We start from the raw sequence: 21146 nt of genomic DNA on the forward strand, positions 1-21146 counted from the left end.
CTACCCTTATACTACCCCTCCCGTCTCTCACTGGTAACCACTAGTTTGTTCTCTATATCTGTGAGTCTGCTTCTTTTTGTTATCTTCACTAATTTGTTGTATTTTTTAGATTCCACATATAAGTGATATCATACAGTATTTGTCTCTCTCTGACTTATTTCACTTAACGTAAGTAGATTTAATGTAGAACATGTAGATTCATAAACATGTTTTAGGGAATTTAATCTGAAATATACCTGCCCAGTGCATTAGGAAAGGGACAGAATGAGTTGTTTCAAATAGGTTTTTTTTTTAACAGCTTTATTGAGATATGATTCACTTAACATACAGTTCCCCATTTGAAAGTATGCAGTTTTAGTGTGTTTAGAGCTATATATCCGTCACTACAACCAATTGCTAAACGTTTTCATTAACCCAAAAAGAAACCCCACACCCCTTAGCTGTCTTCCCCCCAAACCTCCCATCTCCCCCAGCCCTATGAAACCACTAACCTATGCTCTGTTTCTATAGATTTGCTTATTCTGGACATTTCATATAAATGGAATCATACAACATATGGTCCTTTGTGACTCTCTTCTTTCACTTGGCATGTTTTCAGGGTTCATCCATGTTATAGCATGTATCAGTACTTTGTTCTTTTTATTGCCAAATTATATTCCATTGTATGGATACATCACATTTTATTTATTCATTCATCAGTTGATAGGTATTGAGGTTGTTTCTACCTTTTAGCTATTATGATTAAGGCTGCTGTGAACATTCAGGCACAAGATTTTGTGTGGATATGTTTTCAATTCCCCTGTTTATATACTTAGGAGTGGAATGTCTGAGTCACATGGCAGTTCTATGTTTAACCATTTAAGGAGCTGCCAGACTGTCTTCTAAAGCAACTTCATCATTTTAGACCCCGACCGGTAGTGGGGGTTCCAGTTTCTCCACATCCTGGCCAACATTTGTTACTGTCTTTTTTATTATTGTCATCCTAGTGGGTGAGAGGTGGTACCTCACTGTGGTTCTGACTTACGTTTTCCTGATGGCTAATGATGTCAAGCATCTTTTCATGTTTTTTACAGCCATTTGTATGTCTTCTCTGGAGAAATGTCTCTTCAAATTCTTTACCCATTTAAAATTTGGGGGGGTCTTTTTATTATTGAGTTATATACTCTAGATACAACGTATATTCTATTCTTTATATATTCTAGGTAAAAGTTCCTCTTCAGATATATGATTTACAAAATTTTCTCCTATTCTGTGGGTTGCCTTTTCACTTTCATTATAACGTCTGGGTTACGTGTTTTTAGTTCTTTAATTCTTCTGTGTTTTTCTTGTTTTCCCTGTTAGATGGTAAACTTGTGAAATTTACATTGTAAAATTCCACAAATCTGGAAACACTCCTTTTCCATCTCTGTTGCATCCAGAGAGTGGTCATAGGTGGTGCACATCTATTACAGAATCTGGCTCCACAGCCAGCCACCTCTGCTCCTAGATGTTTCCCTGACAGATCATTTGATTTCATTCTCGGTGATATGTTACGGTTTATTATTTTGTTTTCTTACAGGTGAATCGCTTTAGTAAGGTGGAAGATCGAGCAATTTTTGTCACTGACCGTCACCTGTATAAAATGGATCCCACTAAGCAGTACAAAGTGATGAAGACTATCCCTCTATACAACGTAAGTGTTCTCTGCTTCTCTCTGAATAAAGGCTTCTTAACCTGCTGTTCATAGACCACGAGTGGGTCACCAGACTGATCACTAGAACCTCTGGGGCTTTAGGGAGTCTGTGAATTCCTGAAATTTTCTGCCAATCTCATGTTTTTTACAAAAGTACGATTTTCTATAAGGAGGGTCAAAGGCTCCAATAGAACACAAAGGCATTTTGTTTTAAAGTGTAGGACTCTGCATTCTACGTGACCTTTATTACTAATCCTAGTCACTACTTAAATGTTATGACATGAAATGTATTTTCCTATTGATTTTCATAAGCCTTGTTTTTACGTGGAAATGGAATCAGGTAGAGAAGTAGTACGGAATTACTTTATGAAAACGTTACCTCTCTTTTAAATGTAAAATGTATGCTGTTTCCAGAAGTTATTTTCACCAATATATTTTACCTCTGATCGAAACCCGCTTAGTTATTCACTATCTCCATGGGGTTTTCAAATTCTGTAATCATTCCTTATTTGAAATATGAAATTCGGTGGGTGCCTCCTTGAGTTTCAATTTGAGACTTAAAAAATTTTTTTTATCCTGCTGTACGGGGTCTGCTTTACGAGTGACTGTTTGTTCTGATCTTGAAAAAGATCTTCCTGGACTGCTGGATCTTTCCACGTGTCAGGTGACTTTCCTCTGTCCGCTCGTTCTTAAAGAGGGAGGTCTGGGTTTGTCCAATCATGGGATCTATGAGGAGTATTATTTGAAGATTGTTTTAAATCCTTTTGGCCTCTGCAAAAGGGAATAGGAAACATATTGTTTTATAGTTTTATTTCGTTAAATCAGGAGTCCTGTTGGCTGTGAGGTTCAATGAAGACAAACTATTCCTGGCTTTGCTAAATAATTTAGAACATCCCTGCAGGCCTGTCACCTGATGGTGAGGCTGAGATTTGTCTGCGTCACCCAGTCGCCCCACCCCACACACACATGCATACACACCTTTCTCCCTTTCAGTAGGAAGGCGAGTGGATTGCAGCTAAGAAGGAGATGATGTTCTAATACATTTTTGATCGTATGTAGTCTTCTTAGCAAAGACTTGTAATCTTACATAGCCATCACAGTTTAAGCCTAATAACCCTGCCGTCTTGACGAAGGAGAAGAAGGAAGATACAGGAGAAAACCAAGTTTTGTCAAAGTCTAATAAAGTGTACTTTATTTCTTTTCCTTACTTTCTATTAAAGGGAAATCAATCAGGCACGTGATACGAGTTCGATAAGTAGTTAACCAGGTCTTTGAACCAAAGTTGTTTTCCCAAACTACCTTCCTTTTTCATGTTGACTGGTGTATATTTAGAGTCACTCTTCCCCTTCGTCCTCATTATCATCATCAGCGTTATCAATAATATCATATTATACAAAAATTAACCATGTTTTGCCACGGAGCAACTAAGCCCACGCACCACAACTACTGAGCCTGCGCTCTAGAGCCCGCGAGCCACAACTGCTGAGCCCGTGCGCCACGACTACTGAAGCCCGTGCGCCTAGAGCCCGTGCTCCACAACAAGAGAAGCCGCTGCAATGAGAAGCCCGCTCACTGCAACTAAGAGTAGCTCCTGCTTGCTGGAACTAGAGAAAGCCTGCTCGCAGCAAGACCCAACACAGCCAAAAATAAATAAATAAATTTATTTTTAAAAAAAAATTTTAAATGTTTAACACTCGTAAAGGTAAACGATGTCAGTAGGATGGATACACACTATCACAGATGCTGTCGGTACTCTGCCCACCTCCCCTTGTATTCCCTTACCTTTTTTGTACACAACAGCCTAACTTCTGACAGCCAACACCTTTGTCGAAAGGCTTCCCTCAGGCTGCCAGAGTCCACAGAGGGCTGGAAACGCCCACCCACCCCCAGCCACCCAAATGACTAGTGGGTGTGGGGTATAAATGCTCCATCCCCACCATTCATCGGTCACAATGATTCTCAGGTGTGTTTTACGCATTTGCTGGAGCTTTTCTGTAGGAATCAGCTGCGCTGACCGCCGTGTTAGCTGCTTAGTCACGGGACCTACTGGCTGCTTTCCCTTCCTGAGCCACCTCCCCACTCCCTTGCCCGTGTACCTGCACCTCCCGAATCAATTCTGAGGCTCATCAGCCTTTGTCTCGGGACCTGCTTTGGGGAGGAACTACCCTCTTAGGAGGGAGCAGATTGAATGGGGCACAGGACTTCCAGCCGTGTCTACCTATAAAAATGTTGTTCAGTCTGAAGCAAACACAGCCAGATATTGTCTGGATCATAGGGACATGGGTGTTTGTTATTTCATTCTTTATCCTTTTTGTATGCAATGTTTTGAAGTTACAAACAAAGTTTAAGACAAGGAACCTTTAAAAATGATACTGCTAATAGCAGGAATGAAGAAGCTGGGAGGGGATGAAGGAGAAAGATTTCAATCTTAACTAAATTGAGTTTTGGGTATTGGTGAAACTTGTAAGTACATACCCCATAGATCACTGGCGTCTAATATTGTAAAGGAGCGGCGGGTAGCATTCAGCACTTAGGATAAAAATTTAAGAGCGGACAGATGCATGTATAATTGGAGGCTGAAATTATGAGTCTAGAGGGAGAAGGGGCAGCTGATTTGAGAACATCCATGCTTAAATGGTGGGGAAAAGAGAGTGGCTGAAGGAAATGGAATAAAAAGGAGATCTCTTCTTTCTGGACCTCCATTTTCTCCTCTCCTAATGTGCCGAATGAGCTCTAATTTCCCTTCAGTTCCATAAGGTTATGAATTATTCCAGGAAGGAAAAGAACTTTGGGAACACTGTGTTTCAGAATCAAGTTGGAAAGGTTTCAGAAATGAGAGTGATCAGTGGAAACATATAGCTGAGGATCCCACAGTTACTCTTCCCCTTCTGTGCTCTTCATTCCTCCTTCTGCCCTGGTGCCTTTCCTGTGTTAGTTGGACTTTTCTGGCTCCAGGGAAGAGATTGGTATTAGCGGGAGGGGGAAATTTCCCTCTGTCCCTGTCGAGTTCCTGTGGCTGGACTAATAATAAAATTGACACGAGGCAGATTAACAGGAGAAAACCCAACTTAGCTTTGTGGGCACAGGAGATCATAAAACGATGCACAGAGAGTGACCAAAAGTAGGTAACTTTTATGTCTTTGTGTATAAAGAAACAATAAATTTGTGAGGATCGGACAGGACAGAGAAACTTAGGTTCGGGTGCATAATTATAAGGAATTTAAGCAATGATTGGGCTTGGGTAGTAAATTAGTAAAGAAGTAGCAAGGTTTATTTATACAGGCTTCTCAGACCTGAATTCCCTGTCTCTGACGATAATGATGTCTTTCTACCTCCCAGCCCAGGGAAGGTACCTTTCACATGAGAGGTTTATTTCCTAGTTTCAGAGAAATAGAGAGGAGCATCAAAGTGTCCTTCTTGCATTGGTTGTTTCTTAAGTAACTCATTCAAAACAATCGATATGCCACTGAGACATATTTGGGAGCCTGCCCTGGGCCCCAATATGACTATATACTATCTCAAGTAATGCTTTGCTTTGTTTTTGTTAAAGGATACACATGGTAGTAAGGGAAAGGAATCTCACAGAAACCCAGGAAGCTGTTCAGGTTTTAAGGCAGCTCTGAGGGGCCATATTATTCCGTGGCCCCCTCAGCAACCTGTTGCTTAAGATGGTCTAAGTTTCTGCCATTCACTGTCTCTACTTCTCCTTGTGTGTCTTCTTACTAACAATTACCTTTCTTGCCAGATGGCCTGGGCCAGTGCTAGGCTTAGGTCTGAGTCAGCCAACCCAACAAACCATTAGCGTTTCATCCTGCGGTAACATTGAACACCGTGTCTCCGATGAGGCCTCCCCATAGCAACCAGTTCTGCAGGATCCAAACTGGTACTTCAGCTCCTTGTCAAGCACTTGCAAATCTATGCATAGTCTTGCCTGACTTCTCCTAGCATAGCACGGATAACGACTGCAGTTCATTTGAGGTGTGAATGATCTCTTCCCTCTACAATTTTTGACCGCTGTCCTTAGGCCCCAGCCACATTTGGACCTGCTGATTACTGAGGTGGGTCATTAGGTTTTCCTAGCGGGAAAGAGTCAGTGGGAGAGCAGTGCTTCAAATAGGCTACATTCATCAAGCATCCTTGGGTCCTTGGACTCTTCCACCTACCGCCATTCCACTTGCCAGGATCCCGGTCTTTGTCAAGCAGGACCTAAATTGCGCCCATGGATGACCACCATAGGTAAGAATTCAGCTGATGCCGCAGTTTGACAATGTGTCTAGCCAGTTTTCGAACCTGTGCTTTCAGCGGAAAAGTATTTCCTCAGTTTCTTTACAGCTCCCAGCCGGGCAATATGGGACCACTATTTGTCGCTTTCCTAATGCACCATAAAAAGTACCCATCCAAATCATTGTCTGTATCCTCTAATTCATTGAACTTCTATAAAGCAGCAGCACCTAAGTGCCCCAAGCGCTTAACTTTAATGGGCACTTGGTGTAATTTAAGTAAAACTGAGAGCACTGGATTGGCAGACCCTTGGAATATTTTATTGACATGTGGCACACGCTCTACTGCTATTCACATCTGGGCAGATATTTTCACTTGCTTATTGAAGTATGCCCTACACGCAGAAAAATGCCCAGATCTTAAGCGTACAGCTTGACAAATTATCACAAAGTGAGTTCACCTGTGTAACCATCCCCAACATCAAGATACAAGTCATTAAAACCCCACGTGTCCTCTCGCAGTCGCTACCTCTTCCTTCCTTTTCAGAGGCACACGTTTGCTCTTTTTGAACTTAATGTAAGTGAAATCAAACACTGTGTGTTCCTTTTTGTGTTTCTTTCAACGTTATGTTTACGAGAACAGCCACGTTACTTTATATAATTCTAGTTTGCTCATTTTCATCACGCTGTAGCATTTCCTTGTGAGAATACACCACAGGTGGTTTATCCATTCACATGTTGATGGATATTTGAGATTTTTAAAATAACCCTTGTGCATGTCTTTTGGTGTCTCTATGATGCGTACATTTTCGTTGGACAAACGCCCAGGAGTGAGACTGCTGTTGAATTTTAGTAGATAGTTCCAGTTTTCCAAAGTAGTCATACTGGTTTACAAGCCCCATCCCCACCCCAGCAAAATGGGAAAGTTCCAGTTGCTCCATTTCCTCTCCAACCCTAGATACTGACAGTCCTGAATTTCAACAGTAGGTAGATGTGTGGTAGTTACGGTTCTAGCTTAATTGAGATATAACAGACATATAACATCGTGTAAGTTTAAGGTGTACAGTGTGTTGATTTGATACGTTCGTCTGTTGCAGTACAATTACCACCATAACATCAGGCAACACCTCCGTCACGTCACATAATGGCCATTTCTTTTTTTGTAGTGAGAACATTGAAGATCTGATTACTTGGCAACTTTCAAGTTATGTAATACTGTATTATTAGCTGTAATCGCCATGCTGTATAATAGACCCCAAGAACTTACTCATCTTCTATCTGGAAGTTTGTACCCTCTGACCAATATCTCCCCATTCTCCCCACCCTCCCCTGAGCCCCTGGCAACCACCACTCTCTCTGTTCCTCCGAGTTTATCATTTTTAGATTCTACATATAAGTGATAGAGTATTTGTCTTTCTCTGTCTGACTTATTTCCATTATAATGCCCTCAGGATTCACCCAGGTTGTTGCACACGGCAGGATTTCCTTCCTTCTCACGGCTGAACAATATCGCATTGTGAATGTTTACCACATCTCTATCCATTCATCCATTGGCGGATACACGTTGTGGGTTTTCTTTGTAATTCCCTTATTACTAATAAGGTTGAGCCCCTTTCTTTGTGGTTATTGGTCATTTGGATGTCTTTTATGAAGTGCCTGTTCAAGTCTCTTGCTGTTTTTCTGTTGGGCTGTCTTTTAAAAATTGATTTCTAGGAGTTCTTTTTATATTCTGCCTGTGACGCAAAAAAAAAAAAAAAAAAGATTAGAAAAGGGCTTCCCTGGTGGCGTAGTGGTTGGGAGTCCGCCTGCCGATGCAGGAGACAGGGGTTCGTGTCCCGGTCCGGGAAGATCCCACATGCCGTGCCATGGCCGCGGAGCCTGCGCATCTGGAACCTGTGCTCCGCAACAGGAGAGGCCGCAACAGTGAGAGGCCTGCGTACCGCAAAAAAAAAAAAAAAGATTATATTCTGCCTGTGTGCCCATTGACAGTTACATGTGTTGCAGATATCTTCTCCGGCTCTGGGACTTGCCTTTTCATTCTTTCAACATTTTTCATGTTGACATAGTTTATCAGTTTTTTCCTTTAAGGTTGATGCTTTTTAATTTTTGTTTAAGAAATCATTCCCTATCCCAAGGTCGCGAAGATATTCTCATCTGCTGTATCCTATAAGCTTTATCGCTGTGCCTTTCACATTGACATCTTACAGTCCACCTAGAATTGATTTTTGTGTATATGCGAGGCAACAGCCCAGGGTTTATTTTTTTCCCGTATGGGTAAACAGTTGAAAAGACCATCTTTCCCCCATTGCTCTTCAATCCCACATTTGTCCTGAATCAAGTGTGTCCATATGTCTCTTCCTAGTTTCTCTACTCTGTTCTATTGGTTTATTGTCTATCTTTGTGCCAAAGACAGTTCTAATTACTGTTGGGCAAAGATTTTATGAACTCTAAAATTATAAATTTCCAAAATCTCTCCCTTCAGTTTCACCCTCCTCCCAGTATAATGTTCTCGTTAGCTATATCCAGATGAAGGAAAAGAGAGCTGGGGATGCTGGTAAAGCCAATCCTAGCAGAAGAGACAGCTTGCTGTTCACCCATTTTCTTTGTCAAAAAGTCAGATTCCTTTAGGAGTCAGTCAGTTTCAGAAATGAATAAAGTTCACACCCATCAAGGGGCAGCCACCACTCCACTGTAATCCATTGTGACCACGCCAGAGTCTAGTATGCCAAACCTTTGGATTCACCTAGAAAAAAAGCTGAAGTCTGTAGTATATGTAAGATCTCCTGATTGTTAAATGCCGTGTGAGCCAAACAGAACACGTCTTGTAAGCCGTATTCAGCCCACAGGGCACCAGTTTGCTGCTCCTATTAAAACAGGTCTTTACCGTGGAGAATGGACTTGGAGACACGGGGAGAGGGAAGGGTGAGCTGTGACAAAGTTAGAGAGAGGCATGGACATATATACACTACCAAACGTAGAATAGACAGCTATGGGAAGCAGCCGCATAGCACAGGGAGATCAGCTCGGTGCTTTGTGACCACCTAGAGGGGTGGGATAGGGAGGGTGGGAGGGAGGGAGACACAAGAGGGAGGGGATATGGGGATATATGTATACGTATAGCTGATTCACTTTGTTATACAGCAGAAACTAACACAACATTGTAAAGCAATTATACTCTGATGAAGATGTTAAAAAAAAGGCCTTTACCTATTTGTTACTCTTAAATGAGCTATAACCATATTCCTTGGCCTCCTCCCTGCCAACCTTTAAAAATTCTAAAATCTGTGGTATGTTTTATTCTAGATTTTACGTATCAATAGTAGAAACAAACACTAACCACTTCTCACTTATAGAAAGCTATAACTGGGTGTGAGCTTTAGAAGAGTATATTTTCTACTTCAGTTAGCCAGGAAGGAAAGGAAATCTTTGATATAAGTGTATTTCCAACCTTTAGAACCTTCTACCCCTTCAGAGTTCACTGCTAATTCTCTTCTTCTGACTTTTTATTATAAAATTTTTCAAATGTACAGAGAAGTTGAAAGGATATTACAGGGAGCACCCATATGCCCTCCACCTAGATTAGGTATTTAATTTACTTTTTGGCATATTTGTTTTCTCTCTCTCATGACACTTCACCACTAAAATGCTCCCGTGTGGGGCTTCCCTGGTGGCACCGTGGTTGAGAGTCCGCCTGCCGATGCAGGGGACGCAGGTTCGTACCCCAGGCTGGACCCGTGAGCCGTGGCCTCTGGGCCTGCGCGTCCGGAGCCTGTGCTCCGCAGCGGGAGGGGCCACGGCGGTGAGAGACCCGCGTACCACAAAAATAAAATAAAATGAAATGCTCCCGTGTGCATTCTCCTAAGAATAAGGACATCCTCCTTCATAACCACAATACCATTTTCATATCTAAGAAAATTAATAATATTTCCATAATATTTAATATAACACATAATCATTATCCATCATGTGTTATACAACTCGTATTCAAATTTCCTCAGTTGTTCAAAGAATGTCTTTTATACCCATTTTTTTAAAATCCCATCTAGGTTCATATTTTGAATTTGGTAGTTACATCTCTTTTAGTCCCAAACTGTATCTCTACGCACACACCCGTTCTTTCATGATAGTGACTTTTTAAAACAGCATTACTGAGGTATAATTTACTGTTACAGGCTGAAATGTATTCCTTCAAAATTCATTTGTTGAAGTCCTAACCCCCAGTACTTCAGAATGTGACTGTGTTTGGTGACAGAATCTCTAAAGAGGTAATTAGGTTAAAATGAGAGCATTAGGGTGGGCCCTGATCCACTATGACTGGTGTCCTTATAAGAAGAGGAGATTAGGACACAGACACATACAGAGGAAAGATCATGTGAGGACACAGGTTGAGACAGACATCCGCAAGCAAGGAGAGAGGCCTCAGAAGGACCCAGCCTTGACCACACTTTGGTCTCGGACTTCCAGCCTCCAGAACTGTGAGGAAATAGATTTCTGTTGTTTAAGCTACCTGGTCTGGTACTTTGTTATGGCAGCCCTGGCAAACTAATACATTTAGAGTACTTACCCCAAAATTCACCCATTGTAAGGTACAGTTCCGTTACTTTTAGTAAGCTTATGCAGTTGTACAAACGTGACATAATTCCAGTTTTGGAACATTTCCGTCACTCCAGAAAGTTCTCTCATGCTCATTTGCCGTAAATCCCCACTCCCAACGTCAGCCCTAGATAATCACTGATCTTTCTGTCTCTATACTTTTACCTTTTCTAGAAATTTCATGCGCACAGAATTAAACAGTAGATATTGTTTTGTGTCTGGCTTCCTTTACTCAGCATAATGTTTTTGAGGTTCATCCATGTCCATATATCACTGGTCCTTTTGTTTCACTGCTGAGTAATATTCCATTGCGTGGATCTACTATATTTCATTTCTCTCTTCACCAGTTGATGGACATTTGGCTGCTACGTATGTTCTCATACGAGACTTTACATGACCATGTGTTTTCATTTCTCGTGGGTGGCTATGTATGAATGGAATTATTCCATATGGCATTTGTTTACCTTTGTAAGAAACTAGCAAACTGTTTTCCAAAGTGGATGCTCCATTTTACCTTCCCTTCAGTATGAGACTTCTGGTTTCTCCACATCCTCACTAACACTTGGTATGTATGACGTTGAGTTGTTTTTTGTTTTTTTTTAAGGGACAATACTTTATTTATTTATTTATTTATTTATTTATTTTTATTTATTTTTTTTGCGGTACGCGGGCCTCTCACTGTTGTGGCCTCTCCCGTTGGGGAGCACAGGCTCCGGACGCGCAGGCTCAGCGGCCATGGCTCATGGGCCCAGCCGCTCCGCGGCATGTGGGATCTTCCCGGACCGGGGCACGAACCCGTGTCCCCTGCATCGGCAGGCGGACTCTCAACCACTGTGCCACCAGGGAAGCCCTATTTATTTATTTATGTATTTTTAAAACATCTTTATTGGAGTATAATTGCTTTACAATGGTGTGTTAGTTTCTGCTTTATAACAAAGTGAATCAGTTATACATATACATCTATCCCCATATCTCTTCCCTCTTGCATCTCCCTCCCTCCCACCCTCCCTATCCCACCCCTCTAGGTGGTCACAAAGCACCAAGCTGATCTCCCTGTGCTATGCGGCTGCTTCCCACTAGCTATCTATTTTACGTTTGGTAGTGTATATATGTCCATGCCACTCTCTCACTTTGTCACAGCTTACCCTTCCCCCTCCCCGTATCCTCAAGTCTGACACTGAGTTTTTAAAGAGTCCAGCACTGGTCTCGTCTGGATTTGTCTGATTGTTTCCTCATGGTTCATGTAACTTACTCTCCTAGTCCCTGTATTTCCTATAAACTGGAAGTTAAATCAGGAGATGTTAATTTTGTTTCAATAGTACACTTCCACATACTTCAGATTATACCTTGCATCTCAACAAAGAAGGCACACATACAGCAAACTCTGCCTTGTGGATCACCTTTGGAAAATGTTTCATTGTAGCCAAGCTATTATTATGTTGCCCTCACTGCAGCCTAAATTTCTAACTGCTTGTAGAACAGATCCCATGTTTTCCTGTGAACAATTAGAATTTAGCCTAAGAAACTAAGATAAATATTGCCATCAAGTATTTACCTATTAATAAGTTGCCCATCAGTAACAATACCTGTTATTTTCAGTTTCTTTTCCCAGTCTCTTTTTATAACAAAATTCTTCCACTGCTTTGCTGTTTGATAGTTCTTTTTTTTTTAAGTTTTCACAGTTTATGAATCCTCTGATTTAAAATCTGCACAATTACAGCAGATAAAGTCACTACATAATCTTTACTCCTTCTTTCTGTCAGCACCATCAGTGACCTTTACAGTCCCCCTGACTTTGTTCATTCTGTTCTTGTGTTCCTTTCACTGTTTTCTTGAAGTCTTTTTCTTCTCATACAGGCCATGTCTTGCAAGTCTGTGTATGGCTTTATTTTTCTTTGCATCATCCGAGGAATCGGAAATCACACCAAAGCCATTTATCTTGCCACCACCGAAATGGTTCCGAATCCAAACACAAAGATGACACCTAGTGTAGTCTTGTACATTTTGTCCGGTCTTTCCCAAATTTCTTAGATACTGTTGCCGTTCCAGGATGAAGGACATCAGTGACCATTTGTTTCCGTAGTTGGTTGGTCATGAACTTCCTGGTCTAGATAGTTACTGTGTCATTCCTAATGGTGGTTGATCCTCAGGCAGCCAGGGAGGAAAACCTGGATACTTCTTATGTGTTTCTACAACTATTCTCTCTCTTCCCCAAACCTCTGGCAACCACTGATCATTTTACTGTCTCTATAGTGGTGCCTTTTCTAGAATATCATATAGTTGGAATCATACAGTATGTAGCGCTTTCATTCTGGCTTCTTTCAGTTAGCAATAAGTATTTAAGGCTTTTATATGCCTTTTTGTGACCTGATAGCTTATTCTTTTTATTGCTGAATAATAGTCCGTTGTATGGATGTGCCATAGTTTGTTTATCCATTTGCCTATTGAAACATCTCGGTTGCTTCCAGTTTGGGGCAATTATGAATACAGCTGCTAGAAACATTCTCATGCAGGTTTTCTTATGGACGTGAGTTTTCAAATCATTTGGGTAAATACCTTCAACTGCAGTTTTAGCTCCTGTGATAAGGCCAAATTTGGCTTTATAAGAACTACCAAACTGTCTTCCAAAGTGACTGTCATTTCTGCAGTCCCGCCAGCAACGATCGAGAGTTCTGTTACTTCTTATCCTCACCAGCATCTGCTATTACCAGTTTCTTTTTTTTTTAATTTTAGCCATTCTAACAGGTGTGTAGTGGTATCACGTATTTTTCTTTTTTCTTTTCTTTTTTTTTTTTGGTGCGGTACGCGGGCCTCTCACTGTTACGGCCTCTCCCGTTGCGGAGCACAGGCTCCGGACACGCAGGCTCAGCGGCCATGGCTCACGGGCCCAGCCGCTCCACGGCACGTAGGATCCTCCCGGACCGGGGCACGAACCCGCGTCCCCTGCCTCGGCAGGCGGACTCTCAACCACTGCGCCACCAGGGAAGCCCTCACGTATTTTTCTATTACCCTAAATTATATAAGCCAGCCCACACTGGGGTCTCAGTCAATCTTTAGTTACAAGAATCATCTCTCCCCTCTCTGTGGTCAGTTGGTTTGTGTTCAGGAGATAATGACTGATCTTGACATAAGCCTAAGCAAAATATAATTAAAAGATAAATTTGAGACCTTTTTTTTCCCTTCCATTAGCAAAAATTCTTCAATCAATTTATCATTTAGCCATGGTTCCAGGCACTCTTCACAGGAAAGATAAAAATGGGAAACCGTGAAAGGTTTTTGAGAATACCCTCACAAATGGCATGGTCAACTAACTGTACATAGCAATCTGAGGACGAAACACTCAAGTTACAGGTGACCCCTTTATTTATTTATTTTTTTTCAGGTGACCCCTTTATTAACTACAGAGTGGCTTTCTAGGTACAAATGCTGCATAGTTAGTTAGGTTAGGAATCGGTGTTATTGTCAAATTAGCGTCATCCCCCTTGAGTCACTCTCGACACTATATTTGTAAATGGTAATATCGAAAGAAAGCATTAATTCCAAAACAGTTGTCAAGAAAGTTTAAAATTTATACAGGGTCGGGGGCAGTGAGATCAGAATCCAAATGTTTTGCAAAGCAGGGAGACTCGTGGTAGCTGCAGCTTGATGCAGAGAACAAAGGCAAGAAGTAGCCCGTACAGTTAGCCACGTTGTGTGCAAAACTCTGGTCACAACCTCTTTAACTCCGTGTATCATCCTAGAGATCACTATAAATCAGTGGGGAAAATTGCACCCCATGGCTGTGGCACATTGCTCGAATCAATGCACTGCTGTCCCTGCCTTTCGAGTTCCTGTGGGCATGGCCTCCCCCCAGCCGGCGCTCAGGGTGCTGATTGCCAAGACTGAGTTTAATTTGCGTAAACATGAAATCTGTTCACCGGTTTCGAGGGAGACCGCATAAACTGAAACATTTAACCTGACCTCAGCTGGAGCTCCTCTCACCCTTTTGTCGGGGGAACTGTGTTGGTTTTGCCCACAGTTGATGGGTTGGTTTGAAAAATACTTGAATCTGCCCTTGAATGCTATTTGATATAGTCCCTTTTTATCAGTATGGGCTTGATGGCTAAGGAAGCAGCCAATTAATTTACACAAATACCTCCTTTAGTTCTATGGAGAATACGAAGCAAGCGGGCGGGCTAGAGAAGAGAGACAATTATCTGAAAGGGTGCGACTGTTTTGTAGAGGTAAATGGATTGCAATTCTGCCAGGCATCGTGCTTTATTACTCTATCTGACAGTGACTGGCTAGAAAGATACTGTTTCATTTGGAAGATAGATTGTCCTTGTAATACGTTACAGGGCTGAATCCTGCTAAAAATCCATCCGCCTGCTGGCTTTGCTCCCCATCACCATTGCTAAAGCACCCTGCCCTCGTGGCATTGTCCCAGGAGAAGGTGTTTCCATGGTAATCTCAATGGAGGCAGTCAGCTGACGTCTGGCACCGCCTGAGCTGGTGCGCGCCAGCCTTCTCCTCTCTCACTCCTCCCTCGAGCCTTTAAACTATATTTATTAGTCCTCTTTAATGGAAAGTATATAACCCCTTAATGTCAGACACTGAGTGCACTCGGGTTAATTTATTTATTTGGGTAGCAAGCTTACTACCTTCCTAATTAATTCTCGGCAGTTCCTGCAAGCTGTATTATTTTGAATATCTTGTGCAAACGTTTATATTTTTGCCTGTTACAACAAAGAGCATTGCTTAGCAATATTGGGTATTTGGAAACCTCCGTTCTTAGAAAAAAAGCAATGTCTATATTAAAGAAGAATTTTAAAAGATAAACATGTTAGGGTTTCAGTTTAATTTTTCAAGAATCTTTTCTTGCTCTGATGCTGTGGCAACGAAATGGTCCACTGTCCTTGTAATTTCTTTTAGCACTCCATTATTTTATGATTGGATTTGAGTGAGCCACGTGGTTTTAAAATACTTCTAAGAAATGTGACATCTAGCCGTGTTATCTCATTTTTCTTTAAAATAAGAGAAGAAAGTCGGAATTTCAGAGCTAACCTGAAATTGATTGTTTTCCTGACATGTGTTTGGAAGTAAATGCCTTTTGTTGTACCGGTTAGAGACCACCACTTAATGCTAAACCATACTAAATGAGCAAACTGACTTACAGTGTCAAAAGTCAGTGCTTTGGGACAGGAGGTAGAGTCCATTTTGATTAGTACTGTGTGTGGAAATTCAATTACAAATGTAAAAGATGTATCAAAGCGGGGTCTGAAAGCGACAGTCATTAGAACCAATGCATGACTCCTTTGAAAAGCTATCTCTTTAAAGAAACACAAAGCCTTTTTAAAAATAAAGCATAAGAAAATTAGTATGACACCCCCTCATTTATCCAGAGGTCAGATTGCTAGAAACAAGATCCTTTTAAAACAAAGCCCTGAATGGAGGCGTGCCCATAAAAGATCTGTGCGTTTGCAGAAACAGACGTCACTAACCTTGCAGTAATAGGTTTCCTTTTACACAGCTGTCTTATGAGAGCTCTCTTTTCCGCAGTCAGCCTTTTTGAACACCTACTATGTGCTGTGCATTTGCCAGGCACTAGCAGTGGAATAGTCTGTCACTCAGTCTGCCCACAGGCCCACGGGAGAGGCAGAGAAGCAAACCAGCCCGCCCGACACAGGCCTGTGGCAGCTGTATAGGTACAGATGACTGTACCTTCCTCTCCAGGGGAAACTGTCGCTCAGCAAGGTAAGGTAATGGCCCAAGGTCACAAAGCTCACAGGCAGTGGCACCTGGCTTCCGTTAGACCCTGGAGCCCTCAGAATCGCAACCCTGATGGTAACCTCCTATCACCGCCTCCCATTTTATGATGAATAATGCATACAACTCAGATCCTATTTTAAGAAGAGGAAAGAAATAGAACTAACATTAATCACATGCCCAGTGTCAGGCATTTATTAGGAGATTTTTTTCTCTTATAAATTAATTAATTTATTTATTTTTGGCTGTGTTGGGTCTTTGTTGCTGCGCACAGGCAGCTACTCTTCGTTGCGGTGCGTGGGCTTCTCATGGCGGTGGCTTCTCTTGTTGCGGAGCACGGGCTCTAGGCGCACAGGCTTCAGTAGTTGTGGCACTCAGGCTCAGTAGTTGTGGCTTGTGAGCTTAGTTGCTCCGTGGCATGTGGGATCTTCCCGGACCAGGGCTCGAACCTGTGTCCCCTGCATTGGCAAGCGGATTCTTAACCACTGCGCCACCTATTAGGAGATTTGAATATACTGTGTCTCCATCTTTATAGGAATTCTGTGCAGGAAGCTAAGTATCATTTATCAGTGAATCACTTGAGTTTCCAAGTACGGTACTGATGAAAATGGAGTTTACCTCCCGCCCCAAAGCCCTGACTTTCGACATTATAACTGGATTTGCTTAGTACCGTTTACCATAAGCAGTCGTCTCTAACCGTTACAATTCCCAGAGGTATTGGTCACTAGTGTAGGATTTCAGTACAGATTTTCAGACACCAGAGCCCCAAAGCCCTAATGAGCCATAATGCCAAGCACCTTCTGGCTTAGTTGAGTGTGTTGCTCTCTTTTTTTCTCTCCCCCCCATTCTCCTTGTTTATTTAGGTCTTTCTTACAATATTAATTGCTTCCTAAAATATTTCTTCGTAACCTTTTGAGGATAAGTGACTTGTAGGCCTTGGGGATCCCACAGGAAATGACATAATCAAGACAAGAGCTCGTGTACCAGCCCTGTTCTACCTGTCAAGGACTCTCAAGGTGTGGTGCATTAGGGTCCAAAAAGAAAAAGGAAAAGGAAGCCTTTTGCTTCATTTCCTTTGGAGAAAAAAAAAACAGCACTTGGAATCGAGCTGCCACATTGTACTTCCATTTGCACAGCTGTTTCTCTCTTAATTGCAACCCTGTCTTTTCCAAGAATAAACACGTAGGAAAAGGTACCATAGTCTCAGGCCAGAAAAAAATTTGGTGCTTTCACTGCTAACCTGATACTTAGGAGATTTGAATTTGATTTCATTTAGTTTCCACTTTTCAAGCCCGAATCAAAAATGTTTGTAGCTTCTAACTCGGGGGTTCTCGACCTTGGCCGCACGTTGGAATAGCTTGGGGAGTTTTTTTAAAATTCTGATACCCAGGCCACATCCCAGATCAATGAAATTGAGTCTCTGTGGGTAGGCACCGGCATGTTTTAAAGCTCCCTAGTGTGCAACCAGGGAGGCGATCCACTGATCTAACTATTCTGTTAACCAAATTTATTCACTTTTGTCGTTCTAGCCATTTCTTGGAATCATCTGTTGAAAGTTGGACTTGCCCCCAGATTCAGTTCTGCCATTAGATTTTTCTCACCTCTGTGTGTGTGTGTGTGTGTGTGTTTGCGTGTGTGTGCAAGCACACGGGCACATGCACACGTACGTGGGAAAGTGACAGGGAAAGAGTGTGTGTTTTCTGGAAAGCCTTGGGATCCTGTGATCTGTATCAAAAATTAAATCTTCTTGAAGGTACTGACTGTGGTTTCATGTTTGCAGATGGTCTCATCGGCAGATCTTCCTTCAACAAGAGTAGTAGAGATAATCACTTTATGTTTGCTGACTTTCATCCCTTGTGATGGACGTCACCATACACTGTCTCACTTGATCCTCCCCACAACACTGGGAGGCAGTCCTGCACGGGTCCTGAGCTCTTAGGTATTAAATAAATGAGCTTAGTTCTTTGTTACTGGTTGAGGTTCAGAGCAAACGTTCTCTACACTGAATTATTATAGCAAAGTTCTAATGTACTACAGGGAGAATCTGATTTTCTGACATAACAGACCAAAAAAAGATTTTATTTTATTGGAATTATATCTAAATAAAGACGTCTTTACAATGTGTCGGGGATGGAGATACATCAGGCAGGGTAGGTAGAGTGGACAAGTTCAGGATCCCTTCTCCTGACATTGCTAGATTACTTCTTTGGCTTCTGTGCACGGAACAGTCGCTTTGCTCCATAGGAAGCCGCCTCCCGTGTCTGCCCTTACTCCCCTTCTCCTCCATCCCTTACCATTTCACGAAGCCTGTTGAATTGTAAAAATATCTCATGTTGCATTTAAAGACTATTATGCTGTAAATGGTAAAGGACAAAAGAAGAGTCACATCCTGGTGGGCAATGTCTGGCAAACACAGGCCTTAGGATATGTGGAAGCATGTGGGTAGTTGTTGCGTTTATGCCCCATTTTAACAATAGCACCCACCCCAGTGGAGTGTTGAGGTGAGGCCTGAAATGAGCTGCATGTAAACAAGTCTGAAGTAATGCATGTGAAGTCCTTATCATAGTCCTTGTCACATAGTAAAACGCTCAGTAATTATCAGCTCTTAAACCCCTTGCAGACTGGCAGTCCCAGTGCCTGAGGACAGCAGAGGGGTGGGATAAAGTCAGCCCTCAGCATCCTCACTGTTTATTCTGTCCTCTTGCTTGTCCTTCTGCCTGGAGTGTTCTCCTCCCAGATAACTGCCTGGCTCCCTCACTTCATTCAGCTCTCTGCCCAGGATAACCTCCAACGGGTTGTCTAGAAGCATCCATCCTATCCCTCTCTACACCTTTGTACTGCTACTATATTCCTCCTTATAGACCCTGTCACCACTGTCACCTTATACAGTTGTTTACGCTCTGGCTCCCCCTACTCCCTATTAAAATACAGACTCCATGAGAGAAGAGCTGTGGCCATATAGTAGGTGCTTAATAAATGGGTATTGACGAATGCACTGGAGGGGTCAGGACTGGTGACAGGGAAGGCAGTTCAGAGGCTGCTGCTATAATCCTGTTAAGAAATTACAAGGGCCTGGGCTTCCCTGGTGGCACAGTGGTTGAGAATCTGCCTGCCAGTGCAGGGGACACGGGTTCGAGCCCCGGTCCAGGAATATCCCACATGCCACGGAGCAACTCAGCCTGTGCGCCACAACTACTGAGCCTGTGCGCTGGAGCCTGCGAGCCACAACTACTGAGCCCTCAAGTCGCAACTACTGAAGCCTGCACGATTGGAGCCCGTGCTCCGCAGCAGGAGAGAAGCCACCGCAATGAGAGGCCCGCGCACCGCAACGAAGAGTTAGCCCCCACTCACCGCAGCTAGAGAAAGCGCACACACAGCAGTGAAGACCCAACACAGCCAAAAACAATAAATAAAAATAAAATAAATAAACTTTAAAATATATATTTAAAAAAAAGGAAATTACAAGGGCCTAAACTCAAGCAAGGACATTTAAAGGGGTCAAGGGATCTGGATTCAAGAGCTATTTAAGTGGTAGAAGGCCTTGGGCATCGAGAGGAAAGGGTCTAGACTCATAGGTTTCTTTCTTGAACAACTTGGGTAGGCGGTGATGGTTACTCACCAAGATGGGAAATGTAGTGGGGCCGGGGGGGGGAAGCAGAGATGTGGTAGGAGAGGGTGGAAATAAATTCAGTCCTAAATGGATTTCATTTGAGGAGTCTGAGGAAAAATGGAGAGGCCCGCTAGACAATTAACTGTCTAGAGAATAATCCAGAATAGAGACAGATTTGGAAGCCATGAGTGGGTGGTAGCTTAAACCGTGAGTGTGGATAAGAGCATCCAGAGAGGGTGAGGAGAGAAAGGGGAAATTACCAGGAGAATAGAGCTTTTAAGGCTACGATGAAGGGTAGGGCTTTGATAAAGAGGAACACATGGGAACCATCAGAGTTTCCTGAGCAAAGAGTGCCCTTCGACCTCATCTGTACCTTTCAGTTTTTGTCCTCCACACATGCAATAAATTGTGATCATCTGCCTACTGCGGCACTGCGGCACTGCGCTAGGTGCTAGAAAGAAAGAGGAAGGAGACTGCCTCTGCTTATCGTTCAGTGGGTGAGGCGAACAGATACAGACATCACCGCAGGACAACTCCTTACGCGCTAAAACAGAGCAGCATGAATTGCTGAGAGTGTGGAGGAAGGGTGGACATGGTTTCTCAGACAAGGAAGAGTTTCAGGGATTCATAAGTATACACAAACACTTGTGCACTTTTCTGTACAGAGTACCTGTGGCTTTTTTGAGATTCTTAAAGGGATTTGTGAATGACGGCTTTTGGCAACGCAGAGCGACAGATTTTAAGAGGCCTGCAGAGGTTTGTTGCTTAGGAAGCTAATCCTGACAACGTAACCAAGTTTGGACGAACTGGGAAGTGGCTGGTGAAATAACTACCATTCAGTAAATAGGCTTTGGGGCTTGGGACACGGTGCCACCGGTGGTGCTGAATTGAAATAGGGCCCCAAGAAACACAGTGGTTAAGGCAGGGCAATGAGTTTCATCTTGGTTAAGTCAAATATGTGGTCCCCATGGGCCCTCCATGGGACCCCTGTCTGAGTTTTCCCCAGACAGGCCAAATACCCATCTGGCACTGCAAGAAGTGTCTAAGCTGACGTTCACATTTGAGAATTGCCAGTATCTTAAGGAGAGGGAAACTTGCAGCCCCCTCTCCCACTAGGCCCACGTTGTCCACTCCTGCGATATATGCTGCTTGGCTGCCCAGCTGCACCATGAGCTCACTAAAGAGAAAGCCACACTTTCTAATGCATTCGCGTGCATGATCTAGAACAGAGAGCTGGGACTTCCAGTTCTGGACAGGATAGAATAGATGTGTGTCTCCCTATCCTCCTCGCCACATACAGCTAAAA

General features: G+C 42.7%; 1 protein-coding gene and 1 pseudogene across 1 annotated transcript in view; one reads left to right on the forward strand and one right to left on the reverse strand.

The window, feature by feature from the left end:
* Positions 1-21146, forward strand: part of MYO1D (myosin ID) — a 341349-nt gene that overhangs the window by 205196 nt on the left and 115007 nt on the right. The window contains exon 20 of the mRNA XM_065896475.1: positions 1559-1672. Within this exon, the coding sequence (XP_065752547.1) occupies positions 1559-1672 (114 nt within the window). The remainder of the gene's footprint in view (positions 1-1558; positions 1673-21146) is intronic.
* LOC136138340 (small ribosomal subunit protein eS24 pseudogene) lies at positions 12229-13183 on the reverse strand (annotated as a pseudogene).

The sequence above is a fragment of the Phocoena phocoena genome, chromosome 19 (assembly GCF_963924675.1).
Source record: "Phocoena phocoena chromosome 19, mPhoPho1.1, whole genome shotgun sequence".
NCBI lineage: Eukaryota > Metazoa > Chordata > Mammalia > Artiodactyla > Phocoenidae > Phocoena > Phocoena phocoena.